This window comes from Procambarus clarkii, chromosome 43, assembly GCF_040958095.1.
Source record: "Procambarus clarkii isolate CNS0578487 chromosome 43, FALCON_Pclarkii_2.0, whole genome shotgun sequence".
Lineage (NCBI taxonomy): Eukaryota > Metazoa > Arthropoda > Malacostraca > Decapoda > Cambaridae > Procambarus > Procambarus clarkii.
In genome coordinates this window covers 35,329,908-35,353,797 of record NC_091192.1, presented here as the reverse complement: position 1 = coordinate 35,353,797, position 23,890 = coordinate 35,329,908, and the positions used below count along the sequence as shown (strand labels likewise).

Here is a 23,890-nt window from a genome sequence, read left to right as displayed (position 1 = left end):
TCAATGTTAAGGGTGAGTTTGTTGGCAGTTAGCCAAAGATGGACTTTATTTAGCTCAGTATTTACTGTGGCATTTAGAGCAAGAGGGTCAGGACTGGAGTAAATGAAGGTTGTGTCGTCAGCAAATAGAATTGGTTTGAGGTGTTGGGAGGCATTTGGAAGGTCATTAATGTAGATGAGAAAGAGGAGAGGGCCAAGTATGCTGCCCTGAGGAACACCAATGTTGATGGGTAGGGTGGGAGAAATTGTATTATTCACAGAAACATATTGGAGCCTGTCAGTAAGGTAGGACTCGAGGTATTGTAGGGAGTGTCCTCTGACTCCATAATGATGTAATTTAAGAAGAAGGTTATGGTGGTTGACAGTATCAAAAGCTTTACGCAGGTCCACAAATAACCCAACAGGGAACTCCTTTTTATCAAGAGCTGTATGAATCGAGTTAAGCATACTAATAAGTGCATCGTTAGTGCTTTTTTTGGGTCTGAAGCCATATTGGCAAGGGCTAAGTATATTGAGTTTGGCTAGATATGAGTAAAGCTGCTTATATATAAGTTTTTCAAAAATTTTTGACAAGTTTGGCAGGATTGATATAGGTCTGTAGTTGTTAACATCTGTGGGGTCACCACATTTGTGGACAGGCGTTACTCTCGCTTTTTTTAGAATACCTGGAAAGGTTTGGAGTTCAAGTGACTTGTTGAAGAGCAAAGCAATAGCAGGGGCTAAAGATCTGGAGGCTTTTTTGTAAATTAAAGTTGGTATCTCCTCAAGGGCACCAGACTTGGTTTTAAGGGAAAGGATTATCTCATTGACGTCAGTGGAGTTAATAGGCTTTAGGTACAGAGACTGTGGATAGTTACCTGTAAGATAGTCCTTAATGTCAGTACTGGAAGATGGAATATCATTTGCAAGGGATGAACCAATGGAAGAGAAGAACCTATTGAACTCAATAGCAGAATCAGAGGCTGAAAGCTGACCATCGTTATTAGACAGGAGAGTCGGTTTCCGACAATGGCTATAGGCCATTGCTCCTCGTGCCTCTCTGAGGGGGCCTGGTTCTGGCTTGTGGTCCCTGGTAGGCAAGAACTCCAAACATTTTGACTGATGCCAGAAAGTTATACATAACCATTCAGCTCCGGGAAGCCGACGGGGCTCCCCCAGAAAAGCTTGGTGTGCCACCTGCAGGAAACCCAAAATCCGCACACCCACAACACCCGCACTAAAATGTGTTTTCTCACGTCAATTTTTGTGTTACATCATTCATTTTGGGATCAAAATATTTGCAATAGAATTCTTTAAAGAGATATATGCATATAAGGTCAAAAAGCTCGTCGTGCCACCTGCAGTAAATCCGAAAATTGGCCAAGTGTTACCCATAGGCGAGCACCCATCTGCACACCCACAACACCTGCACTAAAATTTGTTTTCTCATGTAAAGTTTTGTGTTACATCATTCATTTTGGTACCAAATTGTTTGCAATAGAATTATCTAAAGGGATATATGCATATAAGGTAAAAAAAAAAAGAGCCCGGCGTGCCATCTACAGCAAACCCGAAAATCGGCCGAGCATTACCCGTCAATTTTCGTGTTACATCATTTATTTTGGTATCAATTTGTTCGCAATATATTTTTCTAAAGGGATATATGTATATAAGATAAAAATAAACAGTCGCGCTACCCACAGCAAACTAGAAAGTCCGCCAAGCATTACCCATGAACAAGCACCCATCCACACACCAACGCTAAAATGTGTATACTCTGTTCAGTTTTCTCACCTTAATTTTCATGCTACGTTGTTCATTCTGGTATCAAATGGTTCTCAATCTAAAGGTACGCATTTTAAAAATAGTCCCATAATGATCGGAAAGCAAATAGATTTTTAACAAATAATTTATTTTTGGACATCGCGGCCATCCTTGTCGCACATCCACAGAGTTAATTGTGGATGTTGCAGACATCCAAGGGGGGACGAAAGTGTTAATATGCTAAACATACACTCACTCCAGACACACTCATGTGCTATCTACATGTTCAAAATCTTGTTCCTAAATTGTTAATCTTGAACTGAAACTTATCCTTGATGTAATAGAACCCATGAACACCACACCAGAAATAAATATATCTTTGATATCCCCAGTGTCAGACTAAATCTGTGCAAACACTCCATGCAAATAAAAGGGAACTCACTTTTATTACCCCTTTTACTCAAAAAAGGGTCTTTGCAACTCATTCCCTGATGAATTAAAAAAATTGTCCAATCCATCCCCCTGTTCAAAAGTTAAACCAAAAAGTACCTAATTTCATCCTCATAATTTCCTACCTTGTGCTTCAAACTCACACTGTATCTTGTACTACCCACTGTCCCCAATATTAGTACTCAAGACATACTGTATATCCTTACTAGTGTAATCACCTCCGTCAACTTACATTGTAGTTATTTGTTGATATAAAACCTTGCTACAATGTACCTTTTCATCTTATCTGATATATTAGATTAAGAACCAGCCCAAAATGCTGTGTGTGTGTTAGTGGGTTTGCATAAATGTAAAAACACCAATCTTATATAATCTCACCAACCTATTGTACCTTCTTGCAAATAAAAATTATTATAATTATTACTATTATTACTATTATTATTATTATTATTATTATTATTATTATTATTATCATCATTGATAAGTTCTTAACCATTAAATTGCTAAGCTATTAAAAAGTCCTTCATCCAGGAGTGCATGAAAATAAAATACTGTATTGAAAACCCATAAACATCAATTGCATATGGTGATTGGGCACAGGAGGAAATCATAGAAATTAGAGCAGTGTAAGGGTAAAAAGTGTTGCATTTGATTATCTATCTTATTAATTTCAGGCATGGCAAGCAGCAAACTTGGTCTGCGTATGGGATAAAGAGTTAGTGATGGCAGTGGAGGAGACTGAATATGTGGGGCACTTGGTTGGGGGCATCCTGCTGGTGGGTGGTCGTCCCTGTGTTCTGGCTACCCTAACACATGCCTGGTCTAGAGCTCTCCTTGCTGCCCCAACAGGCTTCAATATCACAATGTTTGGTGTGTTTTATGAAGATTTGTATTGAAAATGAGGATATTATTATTGTAGAGCTGCCTTGCACACCCTTCTCATTTAATGATTCTCTGACATTCTACTACCATGTCCATACCACCTAAGTATGTCACACTTCACTCATTCCACATTTAATTAACTCAATCCTCCTTCATGAATAACACTTCCCTCTTATACAGTTCACTACTTACTCGTTGCTATACCTCATTCCTATACCTAGGTTATCTTGAGGTTATCTTGAGATGATTTTGGGGCTTTTAGTGTCCCCGCGGCCCGGTCCTCGACCAGGCCTCCATCCCCAGGAAGCAGCCCGTGACAGCTGACTAACACGCAGGTACCTATTTTACTGCTAGGTAACAGGGGCATAGGGTGAAAGAAACTCTGCCCATTGTTTCTTGCCGGCGCCTGGGATCAAACCCAGGACCACAGGATCACCAGTCCAGCGTGCTGTCCGCTCGGCCGACCAGCTCCCTATTCTATTCCACATACATGATACACCAGTTGCTTTTTTAATAAAATAATTTCCACTGTTCATATTCTTAAGCAGTTTGCTCCCCTTTCCATACCCAAGTTTCATTTCCATATGTCAAAGCTGAAATTAACATACTATCTTTTTTTTTTTTTAACTTTCATAATACTGTACCATATATTCTTTTCATTATATTCATTATACTCATTAGCCTCTCTTATTTTTCATTTCATATTCTCATTCATCTAAGTACTACATGCATTTAAAACTCGCTACCTATTCCAGAATTTCTTTCCTTATTTTTATCCTTTAGTTCATGTAATTATCTTGTCTCTATAGTGATCTACAAATTTCACAATGTATCTCATGACCTTACTTTCTTCGTGGCTCTCTGAAGCTATGTTGCTGATATAGGTTTCAATAATTAATTACATCAATCATAGGAAACTTGTTGGCCTACTGGAGGCCAGAACCTGGCCCCTCGAAGTGGCACATGGAGCAGGGGGGGTCACTGTCACGAAATCATCGATCACCATCATGAAAAAAGCACATAGAAAGCAGACAATATAAGACAGACAACTGTTTGGATCATGATAACGAAGTACTGAAACAGCCAACAGACACTGTAAAGGAATCACTCAAAATTAAATGGCTCATACGTAACTCAGTAAAAAAATCCAACCCATTCATCTGTACAGTGCAATGTTGGCAGGCACCTTGGGAAGACAATCCTGAGTGCATGCAGCCCAAAATGCAACAGGAGCTAAGCCCACACAACAGCCAGATCAAAGACACACAATTGAAGCTAATACTAAAACCAACTAATACAACAAACAAATGGCCCCTGCAGAATAAAGTCCAAAGATGGGCAATGCCTATAGCTTGAAGAGATGCAGCTTGCCTATGACTAGCAAACTGGAACACTACAGGCAAAAATTAGCAACAGAACTGACCAGGGGCTGAGGGCTGGGGCCAGGCTGCCTCCTGGTTATCAGTACTAATGAGTTTTGAGCTAATTTGAATGAATCCCTTGTTTTGTATGAACTGTTTGCAGAGTTGTTTGGTTGCTTCAAGGATTTGTTTTCTGTGAACCCTCCAGATGTCTGTAAAGCTTCACTGACTTTCTGGAGACTTTTTTTCAGTGGGGTGGCAAATTCTCACTTGCTTCCTGTGCCTCAGAGGGGGCCAGGTTCAGGCTCTAAGTCTCTGGTATGCCAAACAGAACTTTCACGACTGATGTGACCTTTTAGTATGGAGCAGTCTCAGCAAGGTAGCTTCAGGAAGCCTCTGGAAAGTTCCCCCAGAAAGTATAATTACAAAATTATAAAATGCAAAATGCAAGTACAGTACTGTACTGCTGTACGCTTCTGTATATAAGTCTACAATTTTTATAATTACTCTTTATTATTTTTATCCTGTTTACAATGTTTCTTTTCATTTCTGTATTGCAGGTGAGCTCTCAGGATGTAGTGTAGTGAAAGTGCCACAAGGGCAGTTTACGCCTCTGGGTGATGCGTTATGCTGGGTGATTCATAAACTCACAAGAGATGGTGGACATGCTGAAGCAGAAACTGTTCGAACCACACTTGCTGCTACCTTTCCAAGCCTTGTTGCTCCAGATTTGGCACACATCCATGCCACTCTGTCCAATCTTATTCGACAGTGTAAAGTCTTTTATACTGGACATAGCTACGGCATTGTCCAACCCAACACTTATCAGCCAATGGCAGTGCCTGACAAATCCCCTAGCATTTCTTTCACTTTATCGCCCACTGGCTCATCTAGCCATCCATTACTGGCAGGCATTGACAAGACTCACCTATGTGGTGCAGAGTCTATGTGCAAGGGCAATGTTTGTCATGCCGCCGCTCAGACGGACCTTGTAGAACTCATCACAGGATCATCCCAACCTTCAGATAAAATTATTACACCAAGCCCTACTCCACCAGGTCAGCACATCATCTCTAGTCATATTTAAGCCATTTTTTCACAATTTTGCTTTGAATCATTGCTAGTGCAATAATTTCTTCTACTATATTTATGTTAGTATTACTTTAGTATGTGCACAATGTGAATAATTATTCATAGAATGTGAATAATTATTTTATGTCATATGCATGCAGTAGTTGTATATAAATAATGTAGTGTATATATATACTCTATATATGTAATTACCTAAGTGTAGTTACAGGATGAGAGCTACGTTCGTGGTGTGCCATCTACCCAGCACTCTTTGTCATATAACGCTTTGAAACTACTGACGGTTTTGGCCTCCACCACCTTCTCACCTAACTTGTTCCAACTGTCTACCACTCTGTTTACAAAAGTGAATTTTCTTTTATTCCTCCAGCAGCTTTGTTTCGTTAGTTTAAATCTATGACCTCTTGTTCTTGAAGTTTCGGCTCTCAGGAATTCTTCCCTATCAATTTTATCAATCCCTGTTATTATTTTGTACGCAGTGATCATATCACCTCTTTTTCTTCTATCTTCTAGTTTATGCATATTTATAAATAAATAAATAAATAAATAAATAAATGTTTATTCAGGTAAGGTACATACATACAAGAGATTTTCCAAAATTTGATCAATTTATAGATAGAGTTACAATGCCTAAAGCCACTATTATGCAAAGCGTTTCGGGCAGGAAAAACATTAATGACTAAAACTTAATACTAATTGAGTATAAAGAATAAAATGTGTTGAGAACAAATAAAAATAAAGACAAAAAAGGGGGAACATGGCTGAAAAAGCAGCACAAATAACAATTAGGTAGACAAACAGCGTTGTTTTTAAAAAAACAGACATGGGTTGACAATAGAGGGGTGAGGTAGGTTACAGAAAATTTATTAGGTAGTGCTTCGTTTTTACCTTAAACTGGTTGAGAGAGGTACCCTTAAACTGCTCAACACATCATATGATGTGTTGAGTAACTTCCTATAAATTGCGCATCACGTCATAGGACGTGTTGGAGTACTATGCAAGATTTAAACGGCCCGCGGATACACGGGGTTCACCTCACCTTCATCAGGGCTCTTGTAAACAGACGCCATTTAAAAAAAAAATCGTGGGCCACATTCCCGGGTGTGAGGGGGCCTCAGTATTGAGTAATACTGAGGCCTCTGAAGGAAAATTACGGTCGTGCCACCGGCTACTCGGTGGCCGGTCACGAAACTAAATAGCCCTCAATTATTATAACAATAATAAAAAACTAAATTGAGGTCCGATAGCAAGGTTGGGGAGTGTATAATTTGTTTTTTTAATATAATAGGGGGGGTACCATCTCTGGTTGCATTTGTAGGGACCTTCGGCCTCTTAGAAGAGGATATGTAACATCTGGGGATGCCTTGTGGGGCACCTGCATACCCTCACATGTTGTCTTCTCCTACCATACCCAATATATTATATATATGTTGTTATTTTATTTGAAACTTCATTGCACAAAATGGGTTACAACATTGGTTTCATGCAAGATAAAAAGCTAGTTGTATAGCAACTATATTAAAAAGTATTGTAATATATTTACCACATATTCTTATTAGCTTAATTGCTGATAATTAGATGTTCTTGTTAATTCCTCATAACCTATGTCTGAGTTCCACATTCCAAGAAGTTCCACACCAATCCTAGGTCCACCAATTAAAGTACAATTAATATCTCTTCCCAAGTATATAATTAATTACAATTAATACATCCTTCCAAGTGTACAACTAATTACTATTAATATCTCTTCCCAACCTGCTAGATATTGGTCAGTTTGGCCAAGGTGAGGATTAGATTATAATATAAGCCGTTGTATGCAGATCAGAGTCAATCTAAACACGTAGAGTGGTTCAGCGCAGAAGCTTGAGAGATACCACACATCTTCAACTCCCATTGACCTTCACCAGCAACATTGTAACACTCGACGAGTCCAGTTTCTATCCTCAAAACGTTTCAGCCTCACTACAGAGCAGACAGCTAGATTCCAAATTCAGAGTGCTACGCTCTACACTCTCACCCCCTGCATCTGAACTCTAATTCTGGCCTCACTCATGCTCTCTGCCCTGCTCCAGGCCCTCGTCTTAGTTATCACAGCATGTCATTACATCTCCAACAAACCGACTGATGTAACCATGTCTATACTAAATAAATATAAAAAACACAAAACGTTTTATGTCTTAACACCCAAATATGTACTGTATACGTAAACTTATGTTACAGTTGTCACAGGTTGTAGAGTTTCCCAGCTCCTCAGATGACGGGCAAGAATCATGGATGCAGTGTGCGCTTCCTCTCTCTATTGCCACACTAAGGCGCTGAAAGAGGAAACTGGTTGCTCTTGGATCTTCTCGTTGTTTCATTTTATTATTTAGTAATATATCAAGATGGGTGTGAGCAGTGACTTGCCTATTCATTGATGTAACCAATTACTTCATGTTACAGGATCCTGGAGTGGAGGGTCATCAACCTTGGAACGTCAGGCATCACTTCGGATGTTGTCAAGCCACCGCACTCACACCCGCACTGCTTCCCTTAGACTTTCTCCTAACAAAGTTGCTTTACTTTCAACTGCTTTTGGCAATGTTCCTCCTAGCATTTTGTACTCCAGTAACACCTACAAGGCACAAGATATGTCAGACATCACTGTACGAGGTATGTTTGACAGGATAATTTTGGAGACTATTCTTTCATTTTAACATTAACCCTTTGACTGCACCTGCAGGCCCACGTCTGGGGGTGTGCTATGCGCCTCCGGGTATTTGTATTTTTCATGTTCCATTTAAAACTCCCGCGGCTACATGGGGGTTCACATCAGCTTCCTCAGGGCTCTTGTAAACAGACGCCATCTTTAAAAAAAATCTTGGTCCACATTCCCAGGTGTGAGAGCCTCAGTACCGAGTGAGCAATTAAGGCCGGTGCACTCAGCATGAGCTCACAGCACTGCTGTTCAGCTTCTGACCACAGCATCGCCTAATAATGTCAAAATATATATATAACTTGTATTATTTATTTAGCCATGATAGTAATACAGAAGAGCCTGAGTGTGATAATGACTGTGTACAATGTTCAAATATTAGTGATTCAATGCTGTTCACTATGTTCACAGCACTAGCCACAGCACCACAGCATTATTTCGTCCATCTAGGAATCTTTAAACGACTTCTTAGGTTCCTTTACAAAATAAACTTGGGGTCACTTATGTATTTACAGGATTTAGTGACCAGTATTGTGATAACAGCAGGATTGTGGTGATAATAAACATTGTGCGTAGTATTGTGGGAGGAGGAATTGTGGTGAGGGAGAGAGAGAGAGAATCGAGGTAGCCTCACTCTGTGTGTGGCAGCCACTCTTGTTTTGCTCATCATACTAGCATAGTGGTTCACTATGGTGAACACATTTGTACATGGGTATATACAATGTGTGTGTATATAGTGTAATAACAGCAACAGGAGTATGTTGGGAGGAGCTATTTTGGCGAGGGAGGTGACATAATCGTAGCATTGTCTGCTGGCTGCTGTGTGATTTCTCGTGCAGTGTATGGTGGCCACTGTAAAGTTTGGACACAATACCGGCTTACTTGCATAGTTCTGGTGAATAAAACATGTAGATAGGTATACATAACATGTGTAAATAGTGTAATACAAACAATAACAGTATGGTGGGAGGAGCAATGTTGGCGAGAAAGATGTTGGAGGAGTGAGGGTGTGGCAGCTGACACTCGCGGAGTTCTGAGTGTGTTGATGGTGAATGTATATAGTGTGTGATAGTGTATAGTGTGTAAATAGACTGTATATATACATAAATTAGCATGATACAATGGAAATATATGCCGGATATGTGTACACGTGTCATGCATGTAACACTGTGTCTTCGGACAGTATGGATGTTCTACTGTCATAATATAGTGTACGTGTTCATTATACATAGGATTGGCACGTAAAAGCAAATAAAATGTATTTGGAACTATTCGCAGAAAATAAACAAAAATATATTCCCGGCATCCTCTGTATATCAGTCACTCGCGCATCCTGCCCCGGGCGCCGCATCCAAGACCAAACCTGAAAGGGAAACAGATGGGACTTCCTCCAGTTCACCGAGAACCCGAACCCGGCGAGCTAGGAAAGAACCAAATCCCTGGCGAGCAGACACGCGGACTGGCTGGGAGCCCGTATACTGTTTTTGTATAGAATATTGTTAAAAAAAATCCTATAGGGCTGAAATATATAAGTAGTGCTTATGAAGTGGAGATGGTGCCTATATAATGAAGATACAGTTTAAATAATGCAGATAATATTTGAGTAACTGAGATGTATATTTAAGTAGTGGATGCTTATTTTAAGATGCAGTAAAACAAATTGTAGTAAGCATGGAATTGAATTCGCTTATTTGTACTTGCAGGGAATAACCTCTTTTAGTTACTACCTGTCAACTCTTGACCAATTGGTGTACAGGTTCTTATTTGGTTCTGTCATATTTACATTTAAAGTTATGAATGAAGTTGAAATAGTATGAAAAGAAAGCCTTGAATATTTTTTTTTTTATAGCAGGAGAACGAGGATCAGTACTGAGCAAGTTACTGAGAGTGTCACCTCGAAGGCGTTTGGGGTCATTCTCCGCACAATTTCCTCCTCCAGAGTGGAGCAGTAACTCTGCTCCAGCCGTCCATCTTCACTGTGTTGCCATACAGACATTATCTCAACACAAGCAGGTGTGTTAAGTTCATTTTGAATTCCTTTGCAAATGTATTAGTAGCACACACAGGCTAGCAGTAACATTGTCAAGCTCATGAGTAACTCACAGTCATTGGACACATTATTTCTTTATAGACACCTACAAGGCTCATAGAAAATGAAGCACTGAAATAGCCAAATGACTGCAAACTATTGAAGCTAAACATGAGATGCTCTGTAACTAGTAATTACCTAAGTGTAGTTACAGAATGAGAGCTACGCTCATGTTGTCCCGTCTTCCCAGCACTCTTTGTCATATAACGCTTTGAAACTACTAACGGTTTTGGCCTCCACTACCTTCTCACCTAATTTGTTCGAACCGTCTACCACTCTGTTTGCGAAAGTGAATTTTCTTACACAGTATTTCTTCTGCTTCTTTCTTTAGTTAGTTTAAATCTATGACCTCTTGTTCTTGAAGTTCCAGGTCTCAGGAAATCTTCCCTATCAATTTTATCAATTCCTGTTACTATTTTGTATGTAGTGATCATATCTCCGCTTTTTCTTCTGTCTTCTAGTTTTGGCATATTTAATGCCTCAAACCTCTCCTTGTAGCTCTTGCCCTTCAGTCCTGGGAGCCACTTATGTAAATCTAACAGTGCCACTAGTTACCACCAGGCAGCTTGGAGCCCTAACCTATGCTTAATTCACCAGTCCAAAGCTCATGAACAAAGAACTGATGAACCTGGTAGGGAAGGAGGGAGTCAGGGTGCAACTAGGGCTTAAAAAAAATGAAGATGACAGTCTTCATTTTCAACAGAAAGAGGCAATGCCTGCCAGGCAACTGTATACTGTACTGCCACCACAAACAGAGATGCAGGTGGAATATTAACAAAACAGTGACCTGCTCTCCATACAAATGGTGACAAACCTGCATCAGAAACTCCAGATGCATTAAGCAAAGGAGGTCAAACCAGCAATGTATGTCACTGGACCAATTTGCTGAAAGAGGCTATGACATGAAAGCGAGCCCAGATTCAAACACTGGGCTAGAAATGCCAGAAACCCATGTTGAACCAACTGCCAAGTTGACAGGAGGCTTACCCTCCTATTGTTCAGCTGCTATCTGGACAACACCTGTAGCAACAACTAAGCTGGAGGAAAAAGATATATATGTAACTTCTACCTTGACCAGCCCAGCCAAAAAGGCATCCACTGCAAGAGCCTTGTAATTGGGAAATGGAGCCACATACGAGGGAAGTAGCTGATTTCATGCCAATGTGAAGAGGTCCATCTTGGAGAAAAATAAAGGAAAGATGGGTCGTTGACTGTCCACTCTGGAAATGGGACAGAAGCAAGATCTGTCTTGTGGACAGATCTTGGGGTTTAGGGTCTGTGAAACCTAAACCCCAAGAATCCAGAAGCTGAGCTACACACAGAGTCCAGCTCCAAAGGGGATAGGACTGAAGCAAATCCTGCCATTTTGGAAATGAACCACTGGTAAGCAGTTGGAATGGAGCTAGAGAATGGAGCCAAAAAAAAACAAAAAAACTGAATCTACAGGCATGTCACACAGCTGCACACTTTCAGACCGTGCTGTGTGCCTGACAGAATGGCTTTAACCACAAACCCTGGGAGGCCTGGCAAGCACTGGTCACAAAGCCCCATTCCAGAGGCAAAGGGCTATGTGACCACATTGAGCAATGGGGAAGAATGACTCCACAGAACTGAACCCCAAAATGCCTGAAGAGGAAGCCAGGGAAGCAAGAGCCAACAAAGGGCAGGCAGGGCTCAAACCCAGTGGTCCCAGCAGTGGCAAACTGGAGGAACCAGCACAGCATCTGAACCAAGCCCTGCCCAGGGTAAATACCTACACAGGCATAGTTCAGGCTCCAGGGGCCAGGGGCTTATCCAATATCAGACAGTGATGATGCTGCAGGCAGAGTAGAACCACAGGAGGCAGGGTTGGAAACACTGACCTAGAATCCCAACGAAGACATCAATGAATGGACTTTTCTGTGGGAAGCGCCATCGGCTCCCTGGAGCTATCAGACTGATATATGCTATATTAGTCTGGGGCTTCAGTCAATGGAGTTTTGCCTACTGGGGACCACTAGCCATAACATGGCCCCCTCAGAGAGCAGGGAGCAGGTGCAGGGAGCAATGGCCTTAGGAAAATCCCCTTCTATTTGGGGGTATTCCATCTGCCATCGACGGGTTAGGCACCCAGAAAGGTAGACATCTCAAAACAAACCCTACATGGTAGGAAATTATACACACACAAAAAGGACCAAACAGATAAACAGAACTGCCCAAAAGAAAACAAAGAAAACAAGAAAACATGCAAACATCATTCACCGCCACCGTGTCACTTATCCGCACAGCCCTCCCCATCCCCGGGAGAGGGAGCAATGGACCCTCGCACCGGCTACTCACACCTCAGTTCATAGGCCTTAATGCTCTGGGGTGGCTGTCAACTCTGGTCTCAGTTTCTTGCTGGATTTTACAAATACAAAATACAAATACAAATATTTATTCAGGTAAAGTACAGTACATACATACAAGGTGAAATACAAAAGTTGATGGATTTATAGATAGAGCTAGTACATACAATGCCTAAAGCCACTATTACGCAAAGCGTTTCGGGCAGGAAAATCACTAAGACTAAAACTTAATACTAACTTAGATTAAAGTATAAATTGTGTTGAGAAAAAATCAGAAAAAAATTAAAAAAATGGGGGGGAAAACATGGCAGAAAAAAGCAAAAATACAATTTGGTCAACAAACAGCATTGTTTAAAATCATAGACATGGGCTGACATAGGTTGACATTTAGGGGTGAGGTAGGTTACATTGAGTTAATTAGGTGGTACTTAGTTTTTATCTTAAACTGGTTGGGAGAAGTACAGTCTTTAACATAATTGGGAAGGTCATTCCACATTCGAGGTCCCTTGATTTGTAAAGCATTTCTAGTTTGACTAAGTCGTACTCTTGGAATATCAAATAGGTATTTGTTTGTGGTGTGGTTCTCATGGGATCTGTTACAACCTTCTAGGAAGTTTTTAAGGTCAGGATTGACATTACAGTTCAGCATTTTATATATATAAAATACACATGAGAGGATGTGCAGTGACTTAATATCTAACATATTTAGAGATTTGAGTAAGGGTACCGAGTGATGTCTGGGGCCAGAGTTGGATATTGTTCTAATAGCAGCTTTGTGTTGAGTAATTAGAGGACGTAAATGATTTTGGGTAGTAGAACCCCAAGCACAAATACCATAGTTGAGATAAGGATAGAGGAGAGAGTAATAGAGTGTCACCAGGTCAGGGCGAGGTACTTAATATCTGATCTTAGAAAGAATGCCAACAGTTTTTGAAACTTTTTTTATATATATTTAGAATGTGTCCCCTGGAAATTCAGCTTATGTGCACTTGTGGTGTTTTCCTGCTGTTTGTGGCACGGTGGCTAGGAGTAATGTAGTGTTCTGGGACTGCATGAGCTTTGGGCTGTCTTCCCTAAGCATCCTGTAAGTACTACCCTTGGGTTCTAGGGTTGCCTTGCCCTAAAATCTTCGGGCTTACACCGGCCTTGGGGCCAGCTGGGGTTTTGTGGCCTTTGTTTGGCTTTGGGTAGGGAGTGTTGTTGTTGTTGTTCCTGGTTGGAGCACATCAGTGCTGCGCAGCATGCATACCTTCTGAGTGTCCACATGAGGAAAAATTTCCCAAAATGAAAATTTAATAAGCCACTGAAAAAACACCACAAGCAAACTAGCAGCAGAAGGGTGCCAGCCACAGTGTGCCCCCCCCCCCTCCCAGCCAGTAACACTCCCCTACTCAGGGCAAGATGGAAAGCCCCAAACCCCTGACTTATCCCAAGGGCAAAGACAGTGTCAAGCAATGAAGCACTTAACGGAGAGTGAATCCCAAATGTCCAGGGAAAGTAACCCTGGCGTGCGAGGGTAGTACTTATGGAGCATCCAGTTCAGGGTAACCTGGGTGCATGCAGCTCCAAGTACCAGAAAACACCTGACCATCACACCACACGCACTGCTGGTACAACCACACAGGGCAAAATCCAGAACAGGGAAGCAAGGAAAGAGGTGACCGCTGACTGCCAAGCACATCAGCCAAGAACTAAGATCGCAAGTAGCCGGCTCGCCTGAGCGGGCAGCCTTTCCCCCTATGAGGTAGGGGGGATATACTAACAAGCAGGAGTTCTAGTTGAGGGCAAGATTGTCAGTTTCAGTTATTTTCTGATACTTTTCTTTTAGCAGGAGTTTCTTTGCTCTTTCTGGCTGTAGGTCGCATTTTACTGGCTAGTCGTTTGTATTGACTTGCCTATCTTTCTGGGTGCCCACTCCGGCTGATGGCAGAATGTGACACACTTTAAATGTAAAGTAGTCAATGCCTGAGGGGACCAGGTTCTGGCTCGGGTTACTGGTAGGCATAGGAACTCCAAGTGACTGATGACTCCAAGCTAATATAGCACATATCAGTTCGGATAGTTTCATGGAGCTGACGGGGCTCTCCCTTAGAAAAAACAACTCTAAATCTATGTAGAGTGATGATGCCTTGCTTCCACTGGGAATTTCCTATGCTTGAGGTGGAGGGTGGGGGGGATAGGGATAAGGACAGCCACATGTAGAAACTTTCTCAGAACTTCCAAATAAAGTCTGTGAGGTTTAAATGTTAACGTCCATTAACTCATTCTCACTCCAATTCCAACAAGATTTGTTCTCATTATATAACATATGGTCTGCATGTAAAGGGTAGGAATAAATGAATGACAAGAATTAAGTATGCTCATGAAAGAGGTGCAGAAATATTTACTAGCTGGATTGTCCTGGAGAAATTTTATGTTATGCAACCTGTTTAATTCAAAGAATATTAATAGTTTTATCATAGATATGTAAATACTGTATGTGTTACTGTTTATATATATATATATATATATATATATATATATATATATATATATATATATATATATATATATATATATATATATATATATATATAATATATATATATATATATATATATATATATATATATATATATATATATATATATATATATATATATATATATATATATATATATAATATATATATATATATATATATATATATATATATATATATATATATATATATATATATATATATATATATATATATATATATATATATATATATATATATATATATATATATATATATATATATAATACACACACACACACACATATATGACAGTGTTACAGTGTTATAAGGACAGTGATTCCTTCTGAAGATGTATTAATATACGAAAGTACTTAAGGAAATTCCTATTTCAATTCTTCCTCCGTGGTCTGACACGGTCACATTTTCTGGGGGGAGCCCCGTCGGCTCCCTGGAGCTTTCCCAGGCTGATATGCTAATGTCAGACTTTGGCATCAGTCATGTGTATGGAGTTCTTAGGCCTTCCGGGGACCATGGCCAGAACCGGCCCCCCTCAGAGAGGCAAGGGGAGCAATGGCCTATAGAAACCCCCGTGTGGTTGGAAGCATTCTATGTCTGCCTTCGACCGGAACAGACACCCAGAAAGGTAAGCGCCCCAAAACAAACCCCTATTCTGGTGAAAATTGCTACCAAAAACCGAACTAGTGGATAGAACTCCCCAACTGAAAACAAGCAAACTAGTGTGACGTCACACGTCGCCGCGTTGCTGTCTGCGCAGCTCCCCCCTCCCCGGGAGGGGGAAGGGGAGCCCCAGACCCTCCACGCCGGCTACCCACACCTCAGTTCTTGAGGCTGATGCTATAGGTGAAGGTCGTGTGCTCTGGCTCCGGTGTCACTACAGCACTGTGCTTCGCGTGTGGTGTTTGTTTTTGTGGGTGCGAGAGCCAGGAGTTATCTTCAGTACTCGGGCTGCCTGCGCCTAGGGCTTCTTTCCCTAGGTGCCCTGTAAGTACTGCCCTTGGGGCTTGGGGCCACCTTCCACAGGCTTCCACAGGAAATGGGGGGCGGCTTGCGCTGTTCGCCCATGCCTGGTCCCACAATTCGTGGGCCTTTCGGGTCGTGTCTGTCGGCCTGCGGTGGGGTTGGGTGGCCCCCCCCCATTGGGGGGGGTTTGGGGTTGGCAGGGCAGGTTTCTTCCCCTGCGCTCTGTCAGGTCATCTTGGAGTGGGTTTGCTTGGGCATCGTCGAAACGACGTCGTCCCTCAGATGGGTTTCCCGTCTGTTTCCGGTCCCGAAACGGGACTGCGCGGACCTGCAGTTCATTCTGGACTTGTCTCATCTGAACTCCTGGGTTCATTGCCCCTCCTTTCGGATGACTACGCTGTCTCAGGTTCGGCTCCTCTTGGAGCCGGGCACTTGGATGGTGTCCCTGGACCTCTGGGACGCTTATTGGCATGTCCCGATTTATCCGCGGTTCAGGGACTGGCTCAGTTTTGTTGTGGGGCATCTGAGTTACTGCTTTCGTTGTCTCCCGTTAGAGTTGAACCTGGCACCTCGCATGTTCACGCGCCTTACGCGGGTCGTGGTGGCCCGTTTGCATCTCCTAGGTGTTCGGGTGTTGGCCTACCTCGACGACTGGCTGGTTTGGGCTCCCAACCAGTCAGCTTGCTTGCTAGCCAGGGATTTGGTTCTTTCCCAGCTCACCAGGTTCGGGTTCCTGGTGAACTGGAGGAAGTCCCATCTGGTTCCCTCTCAGGTTCGGACTTGGCTGGGTCTCGTTTGGGACTCTCGAACCGCCTCCTTGTCTCTCCCTCCGGAGTCTCTCCTGCGACTGCGGTCCCGCCTTCGTCTGTTTCTGGTGGGCCCTCGGGTCACCCGGCTGTTGCTCAAGGGGCTGTGCGGGAGCCTGAACTTCATGATGGTTGTCTACCCGCCGGGTCGAGTTTGGCTCGTCAGCTGTTCTGGTTTCTTCGGGGTCACCCCTTCCGCCTCTCTTGCATCGCTGGGTTCGACCCCCGGGGACCTTGTGTCGGCTGCTGTGTCGCCGACTTCCTCTTCAGGTTTTTCAGGGTTCAGTGCCCTGGCGCCTACCCGAGTCTTCGCTCGATGTGTACATGGATGCGTCGTCTCTCGGCTGCGGCTTTGTGACCAGTGCTCGCCAGGGGCGTTGGGGTCCGTCCTTCCGTTGAGCTCACAGCACGATGTGGGAGTTCGCGGCAGTGTGGTTTGCTCTTCGGAGGATTCGGGTCGCCCGCGGATCGACGGTTCGGCACCATTCGGACTGCTCTCCGGTGTTTCATTGCCTGAACCGCGGGGGTTCGATGCGGTCCTTGCCTCTTTGGGGTTAGTCGCTTCGGGTGTCTTGTCTGCTGAGTTTTCTGGGTTTGGCTCTCCTGGCGGTTCACGTGTGGGGAGTGTTCATCGTCTTGGCCGACGGCCTGTCTTGCTTCGTTTCCGCTCTCCACGGAGTGGACGGTCGACGACGTTTCCTTCCATTGGCTTTGCCAGACGTTCGGGCGCCCCGAGGTGGACCTCTTTGCGTCGGCATGGTCGAGGCGTCTTCCCGTGTATGCGGTGCCCTTCCCCGATCGTGAGGCCATTGGGGTTGATGCCTTTCGGCTAGACTGGTCGAGGTGGGGGTTCCTGTACCTCTTTCCCCCGGTTCGGCTGTTACTCCAGGTCCTGACTCGCTTGGAGATTTACCAGGTAAGAGTTGTCCTTCTGGCTCCTTGGTGGCCGGCCCAGCCTTGGTTTCAGGCGCTGCTTGCACGGTGTCCGAACCTGAGGGTTTTCCCGTGTCTCCGCCTCTTTCAGCAGATCGGTCCGGTACGTCACGTGGCTGGTTCGATCTTCTCCTCGAGTCTTCGCGTATGGGTTTTTTGACTCGAGTCTATCGTCATCTCTATGGTGATCGGGTGGCCTCTTGGTTAGTGTCCTACCTGAGGGCTTCTTCTCGGCGGCAGTATGAAGTTTCCTGGCGGTCCTTCTGTTTCTTTTTGCGTCTTCGTTGTGTTAATTCGTTGTCTGTTAGGGTGGTCTTGTCCTTTCTCTCTTGGTCGTTTCAGGACCACCGTCTTATGCCTAACACTGTCGCCTCGTATCGTGCGGCGTTGGCGGAGCCGCTTCAGCTTGCCTTCGGTATCGATGTTACGTCTGCGCCGTTTCGCAAGCTGTCTCGTGCCTTGTTTCATCTCCAGCCTGCTCATGCGCCGCCTGAGCTGTCCTGGTCTTTGGACAGAGTGCTCGCTTACCTTTAATCTCCTCGTTTCGTTGTGGCCCCTTCGGTCCGGAAATGTTTCTCCAAGGCTCTTTTCTTGTTGGCATTAGCCCCTGGGGGTCGGGTTGGGGAGCTTCATGCTCTCCTCCGGCGCAGGGGTTTCTGCCCTTTAGGTCGTAGAGATTGTTTTGTTTGCTTGCAGCTGTCTCCTTCTTTTCTGGCGAAGAATGAAACTGCTGCGTTCCAGAGGGGTCAGTGGGTGGTTGATGCTTGATTGGTCCGGCCGGGGGTGCATCATGTTTTGTGTCTGGTTGCGGCGCTTTGCCGTTATTAGTGCGCCACGGCTTCTGTGTCTGGGGATGCGCTTTGGGTTGATCCTGTTTCCCGTCTTCCCTGTTCGCGGGTTCAGGTCTCCCAGGTCGTCCGCAGGGTTATAAAGTCCAGCCAGCCTGCGATCTATCCCCATGCCCATGACGTCTGTAAGTTCGCGGCTCTTGCTGCCGTCTTTGGGAATATGTCTTGGTCTGATATTCGGGCGCGGGGTTTTTGGCGGTCGAACAGGGTCCTGGCTGCTCGTTACCTTGTGAATGTCCCCGGGCCCCGTCAGGCCTGTGTTGCTTTGGGTCGGCGGTTGCAGCTAGTTGTCTCGACTTCGAGTTGAGGAGGGAGCAACGACCGCCTCCCGGGTAAGTCCCTCTTTTACCGTCTGTGGGTAGTTAGATCCGGGGAGCCGACGGGGCTCCCCCCAGAAAACCAGCAATGTAATGAAACACCATTTTCTGGGTGAGTCCCAGAGGCTCCCCGGCATCCCTCCCTCCCTCCCTCCGGTCAGCGTTTTTTTTTGCGTTTTTGACATCCAGCCTCAAGAACTGAAGTGTGGGTAGCCAGCGTGGAGGGTCTGGGGCTCCCCCTTCCCCCTCCCGGGGAGGGGGGAGCTGCGCAGACAGCGGCGTGGCGACGTGTGACGTCACACTAGTTTGCTTGTTTTCAGTTGGGGAGTTCTATCCACTAGTTCGGTTTTTGGTAGCAATTTTCACCAGAATAGGGGTTTGTTTTGGGCGCTTATCTTTCTGGGTGCCTGTCCCGGTCGATGGCAGACATAAAATGCTTCCAACCACACGGGGGTTTCTATAGGCCATTGCTTCCCTTGCCTCTGTGAGGGGGACCTGGTTCTGGCCGTGGTCCCCGGTAGGCCTAAGAACTCCATACACATGACTGATGCCAAAGTCTGACATTAGCATGTCAGCCTGGGAAAGCTCCAGGGAGCTTCCGGGACTCACCTAGAAAATGGTGTTTCATTACATTCAACGCTGGTTTTTATCGTGTGTTAATTTTCGTGATTTACACACACACACACATACATATATATATGTATATAGAATAATCATACATTTCTCCTTAATCTGCATTCCTTCAGCAGGAAGAAAAGGAGTTTTGGTGGTCTGCTACATCACAGTGGACGCCACGTTCTGCGACTCTTCCACGACGACTACGACGACCCCAATCTTCCACTCCTCCACTTTCACAGAGATCAGATTCATCCAGTGCAGCACCACAGCACATGTCTCTCATTCACATTCAAGATTCTCATTTTCTTTCTCATATGCAACTTCAAATGTCACCATCTCATTGTTCTCGTACGCCTGCCAAGGAAAAAGAAGAAAGGCTCATGGTTGAGGCTTCACCCATAAACCATTGTGGGGAGCCTCTTTTAATAATGAGGAGTCACAAGAATCGATCACCAGCGCACCAACATTATGACAATCGTGAACATCGATCACCAGGTCATTCAAGCACCGGGAATCACAAACACCGATCACCAGTTCATTCAAATACTGAAAATCACAAACATCGATTACCAACTTGCCATAATATTGAAAATCATAGACATAGACCGCCAGTTCATAAAAATTCTGAAATAAAAGTAAATGGCAGTTGCTCTTCTCATGAGTTGTCACCTAAGAGACGTAGTCTCAATAACCAGGAATCTACAAAGAAGGAAATTCAAGAACATCATCTTTACAACGCAATAATAGAATCTCAAACAAATATAACCAGAGTGCCGGCACAGGCAGCCAGGAAAAAACAGACTCCGCTAAAACAAAAACAATCTAAAGAGGAACTACAAGAAACATTAGAATTTACATGTGCTAACGTGTCTGCAGATGTTAACACAAAGAAGTCGGGAGAGACCCTTAGCAAGAGCTCTGGAGAGAGAGAGGAGAGAACAGTGCAAGATGATCGGGCACAAAAATATGAGAACCAAGTGAGCCAACAACACAAGCACAGGTCACACCACAGTGTAAAAGACAAGAATCACAAGCAGCAGGAAAGTAATCTAAAGAACCGAAGTACAGAGAGGCACCAGAGAAGAGAGAAAGACAGACAAGACAACAAAGACACAATAGCAAGTGATGCAAATAAAAAATGCCAGACAAATCATTTAAAATCAAATACAAATATTTCTTGTGAGAATAAAGAAGAGAAGAATAAAAAAATTATTGAATTAAAAAGAAATGAGAAAGAGCAGCAAGTTAGAACCTCACAATCCAGTAAAAAGCTTGAATGTAAGGAAGAGAAATGGAATGAAAACTGTCAACTGCAAAAACTAAAGAGAGGGCTGCCCGGGAAGAGTGATGACATCTCTCTACAGTATGACCGCTCCTCTCTGCAACTGGACCTAGCCACCAACATGAATAATTCCCGAAAAGTTGTGTCATCCCCACAGCGTCCAGAAGGGCTTAAAAATAATATGTTACACAATGACAGTGGGCTGACTGATATTAGCAAAGGTCCATGTCAAGATCTCACCTCTCGGAATTTAGGTTATCAAGAAGTGGACAAATGCCACAAACAAATGTGCAGCCAGACCCTTGATCAGGTGCAGCAGCAGACAGTGACCCACACACAGCACCAACAGGTTACCTCTTATTCCAAACAGCAGTGTCTTTGCTCGCCCAAGAAGAAAGTATCTCCTGGGGCTGATGCTCAAAATGAGGCTAACATTGTAGTTTCAGACAATAAGCAAAAAATGTCTAAGGATGAAAATGATAGAAGTCCAGGTTGCGTTGTGAGAGATGAAAACAAAGTTGGTGGCAGTCCAGACACAGAAGGTATGTCATTAAGTACGTATCCGAGCCTTTCAGAACTCAATCTTAATTTTAGCTCTTTAGCTGCTCAGAAGATTTTGTGCGGCACAAGTATTAACAGTATCGATACGTTGGTGGAGGTCAATTTGGCAGCAGAGAAGCACAACATAAATAATAAACCTGACTCTGTCACCAATACTGACTTCGGTTTTCTATAAAGAAAAAGTGAACAATTAAAACTCTCCACTGAATATAACGAAATGCATTTCTGGCAGAGCTACAGTGGGAGTCACCGGGGCTCCCACATAAAGAACGATATCATTGACAATATCAATGAACTGAAGATATCTCGCTCAAAGTGCTCCAAACTACAGGGTCACATCATAAGCAGGAATTCCGTTTGAAAGTCTGTGAAGCTTTACAGACAACTGCAAGGTTCATGGAAAATGAAACCTTGAAACAGCCAAACAACTCTGCAAACAATTAAAACAAAACAATTGGATCACTCAAAACTAGTTTGAACCCATTAGTACCAATAGTCACAGCTGGCTCCTCCGGAGCAGTTCTGGAACTAATAAAAGTCCCACCAATGAACTGACGAACCTTGGAGGGGAGGGGATAAATCATAGAGCCACTGGGGCTCTACCAGAAAGAGGCACTTCATTACATTAAATGTTGGGTTTCTGGTAGAGCCCCATGTGGCTCTGTGAAGCTAAATAACCACACAGAAAGAAGCCAGGGACTTCCTAAGAAGTAGGAGAGATGGCAGGTACTAAGACGAGGAAGAGGCCTCAGGCTAGAAAACTCATCTCGGAGCAACACAAGACCAACTAGGACTAGGAACATTAAACAAATTCTGGGCTGCTAGAACTCTGTTAGACCACCAAAACCCCTGAGCTCAAATACAAGCCCAGGACATATTGGAAAAAACCACTGCCAATGTAGCATATTTGTGAACATCATAAATCTGGCCTGATTTAATGTAGCCAATCCTCGTGTTTAGATAGTACTTACAGTAACAATGTGGGCCATTGAACATATAGTGATGTAATGGACAATTAAAAACTAGAATTTCCTACTATTGAATTTGGATAAACTAGAAAATGTTTCATATTTATCTTGCTAATAAAACCTAGCCTAACCATCCTAGGCTTAATATACGACATACAGTATATGTGCTATACTAGGCCTAGGAATTTTTAAGTTTGCTTTTTAGCTCTATATTTCCCAGACTCCATAAAGTGAATAGTATCAAATTCCACTATTTAATTGCTCATTACATCAATATACAGTATGTACAATGGCCCACATAGTTACAAAAATTACTATCTAAACAAGAGGATGGGTTGATTTAATAACACCACAGATGACTTTAGGAACGAGAATGTGGAACATAGGACCAAGGAAAAGTGGTAAACCAACAATGCATCAACCAAGGCAGAACTAGTGGCCTGCAGATAGCAACGAAGAGCTGCCACCAGACAATAAATGATGCACCCCTGGCTGGACCAACCAAGCATCAATCACCAATGGTCCTCTTTGAAAGCTAGCTGATGCATTCTTTGCCCAGAAAAGAGGGAGAAGGCTGCAGATGAAGAAAACATCTGCCAGGGACAAAAAAGCAATACCCTGCAAACACATAACGTAATTGTCCCCATTTTCTGCTTGTTACAGCTTGTAATAGTTGTTATGTCTTGTTATAATGTTTTTATGACGTATTAGAACAGTTACAACTTGGTATATTGGTTGTTACAACTTATTAGGACGGGTTAAAACTTGTTTGAACATTGTAGCATCGTCGTAGTTTCATTGTGTGCTAGGTGGGTACTTCCCCGTTTGGAGAAGAGCCTGAATGTCCGCACCTGGCACCCAAAGGTGCAAGCTAACAAAAACACTGTACAGTATTAACAAAGACATCTTTAGCCAAAGGGGCAAGGGCATCTGTGAACCAAGGAGAGGAGAGCAATGCCAAAACCCTATCAAGAGACCAAGACAGCTTGGGAGGAGCATGATCAGGCTGGAAGTGAGAAAATGTACAAGACAACCTATGGAACAGTGCTGAATTTAAGTCAATGCCTAACACAAGCAACAGTGGCTCTGCCAATGCCAAATGATAAGAGGTGACAGTATTGAGCATGAGATGCCTATCAAGAAACAATCATGACAAAAAGGACAGTACCACCCAGACTGAAATCGAAGAAAGGATTGAAGAGACAGAGGCAAAATGAGCACCAGGTAACTTCATACTGCTGCTGTGAAGAAAGATACAGGTGGGATACCAATAACACAGCCACCTGCTTATCATACAAATGACAATAGACCCATCTCAAAAACTCCAGATGAGTATAACAGAGAAGAAGGTTGAATTAGCGAGGTACATTGTTGGGCTGACCAGTTGATACTGGCGGAATTGTGGAAAATGCCCAAATTCGGACACTGGGTTCGAAGT

General features: G+C 43.4%; 1 protein-coding gene across 2 annotated transcripts in view; it reads left to right on the top strand.

Annotated features, from left to right (window-relative positions):
* ko (Stork-head domain-containing protein knockout) overlaps positions 1–21,793 on the top strand; it is a 41,581-nt gene extending 19,788 nt beyond the window's left edge. The window contains exons 3-7 of one of the 2 annotated variants that reach the window (XM_045738951.2): positions 2,867–3,062; positions 4,996–5,493; positions 7,967–8,176; positions 10,069–10,232; positions 19,773–21,793. In XM_045738951.2, the coding sequence (XP_045594907.2) occupies positions 2,867–3,062; positions 4,996–5,493; positions 7,967–8,176; positions 10,069–10,232; positions 19,773–21,659 (2,955 nt within the window). In that variant the 3' untranslated portion in view covers positions 21,660–21,793. Of the gene's footprint in view, positions 1–2,866; positions 3,063–4,995; positions 5,494–7,966; positions 8,177–10,068; positions 10,233–19,769 lie in introns of both variants that reach the window. The other variant, XM_045738950.2, reaches the window with a different exon arrangement.
* The last annotated feature ends 2,097 nt before the right edge of the window (positions 21,794–23,890 follow it).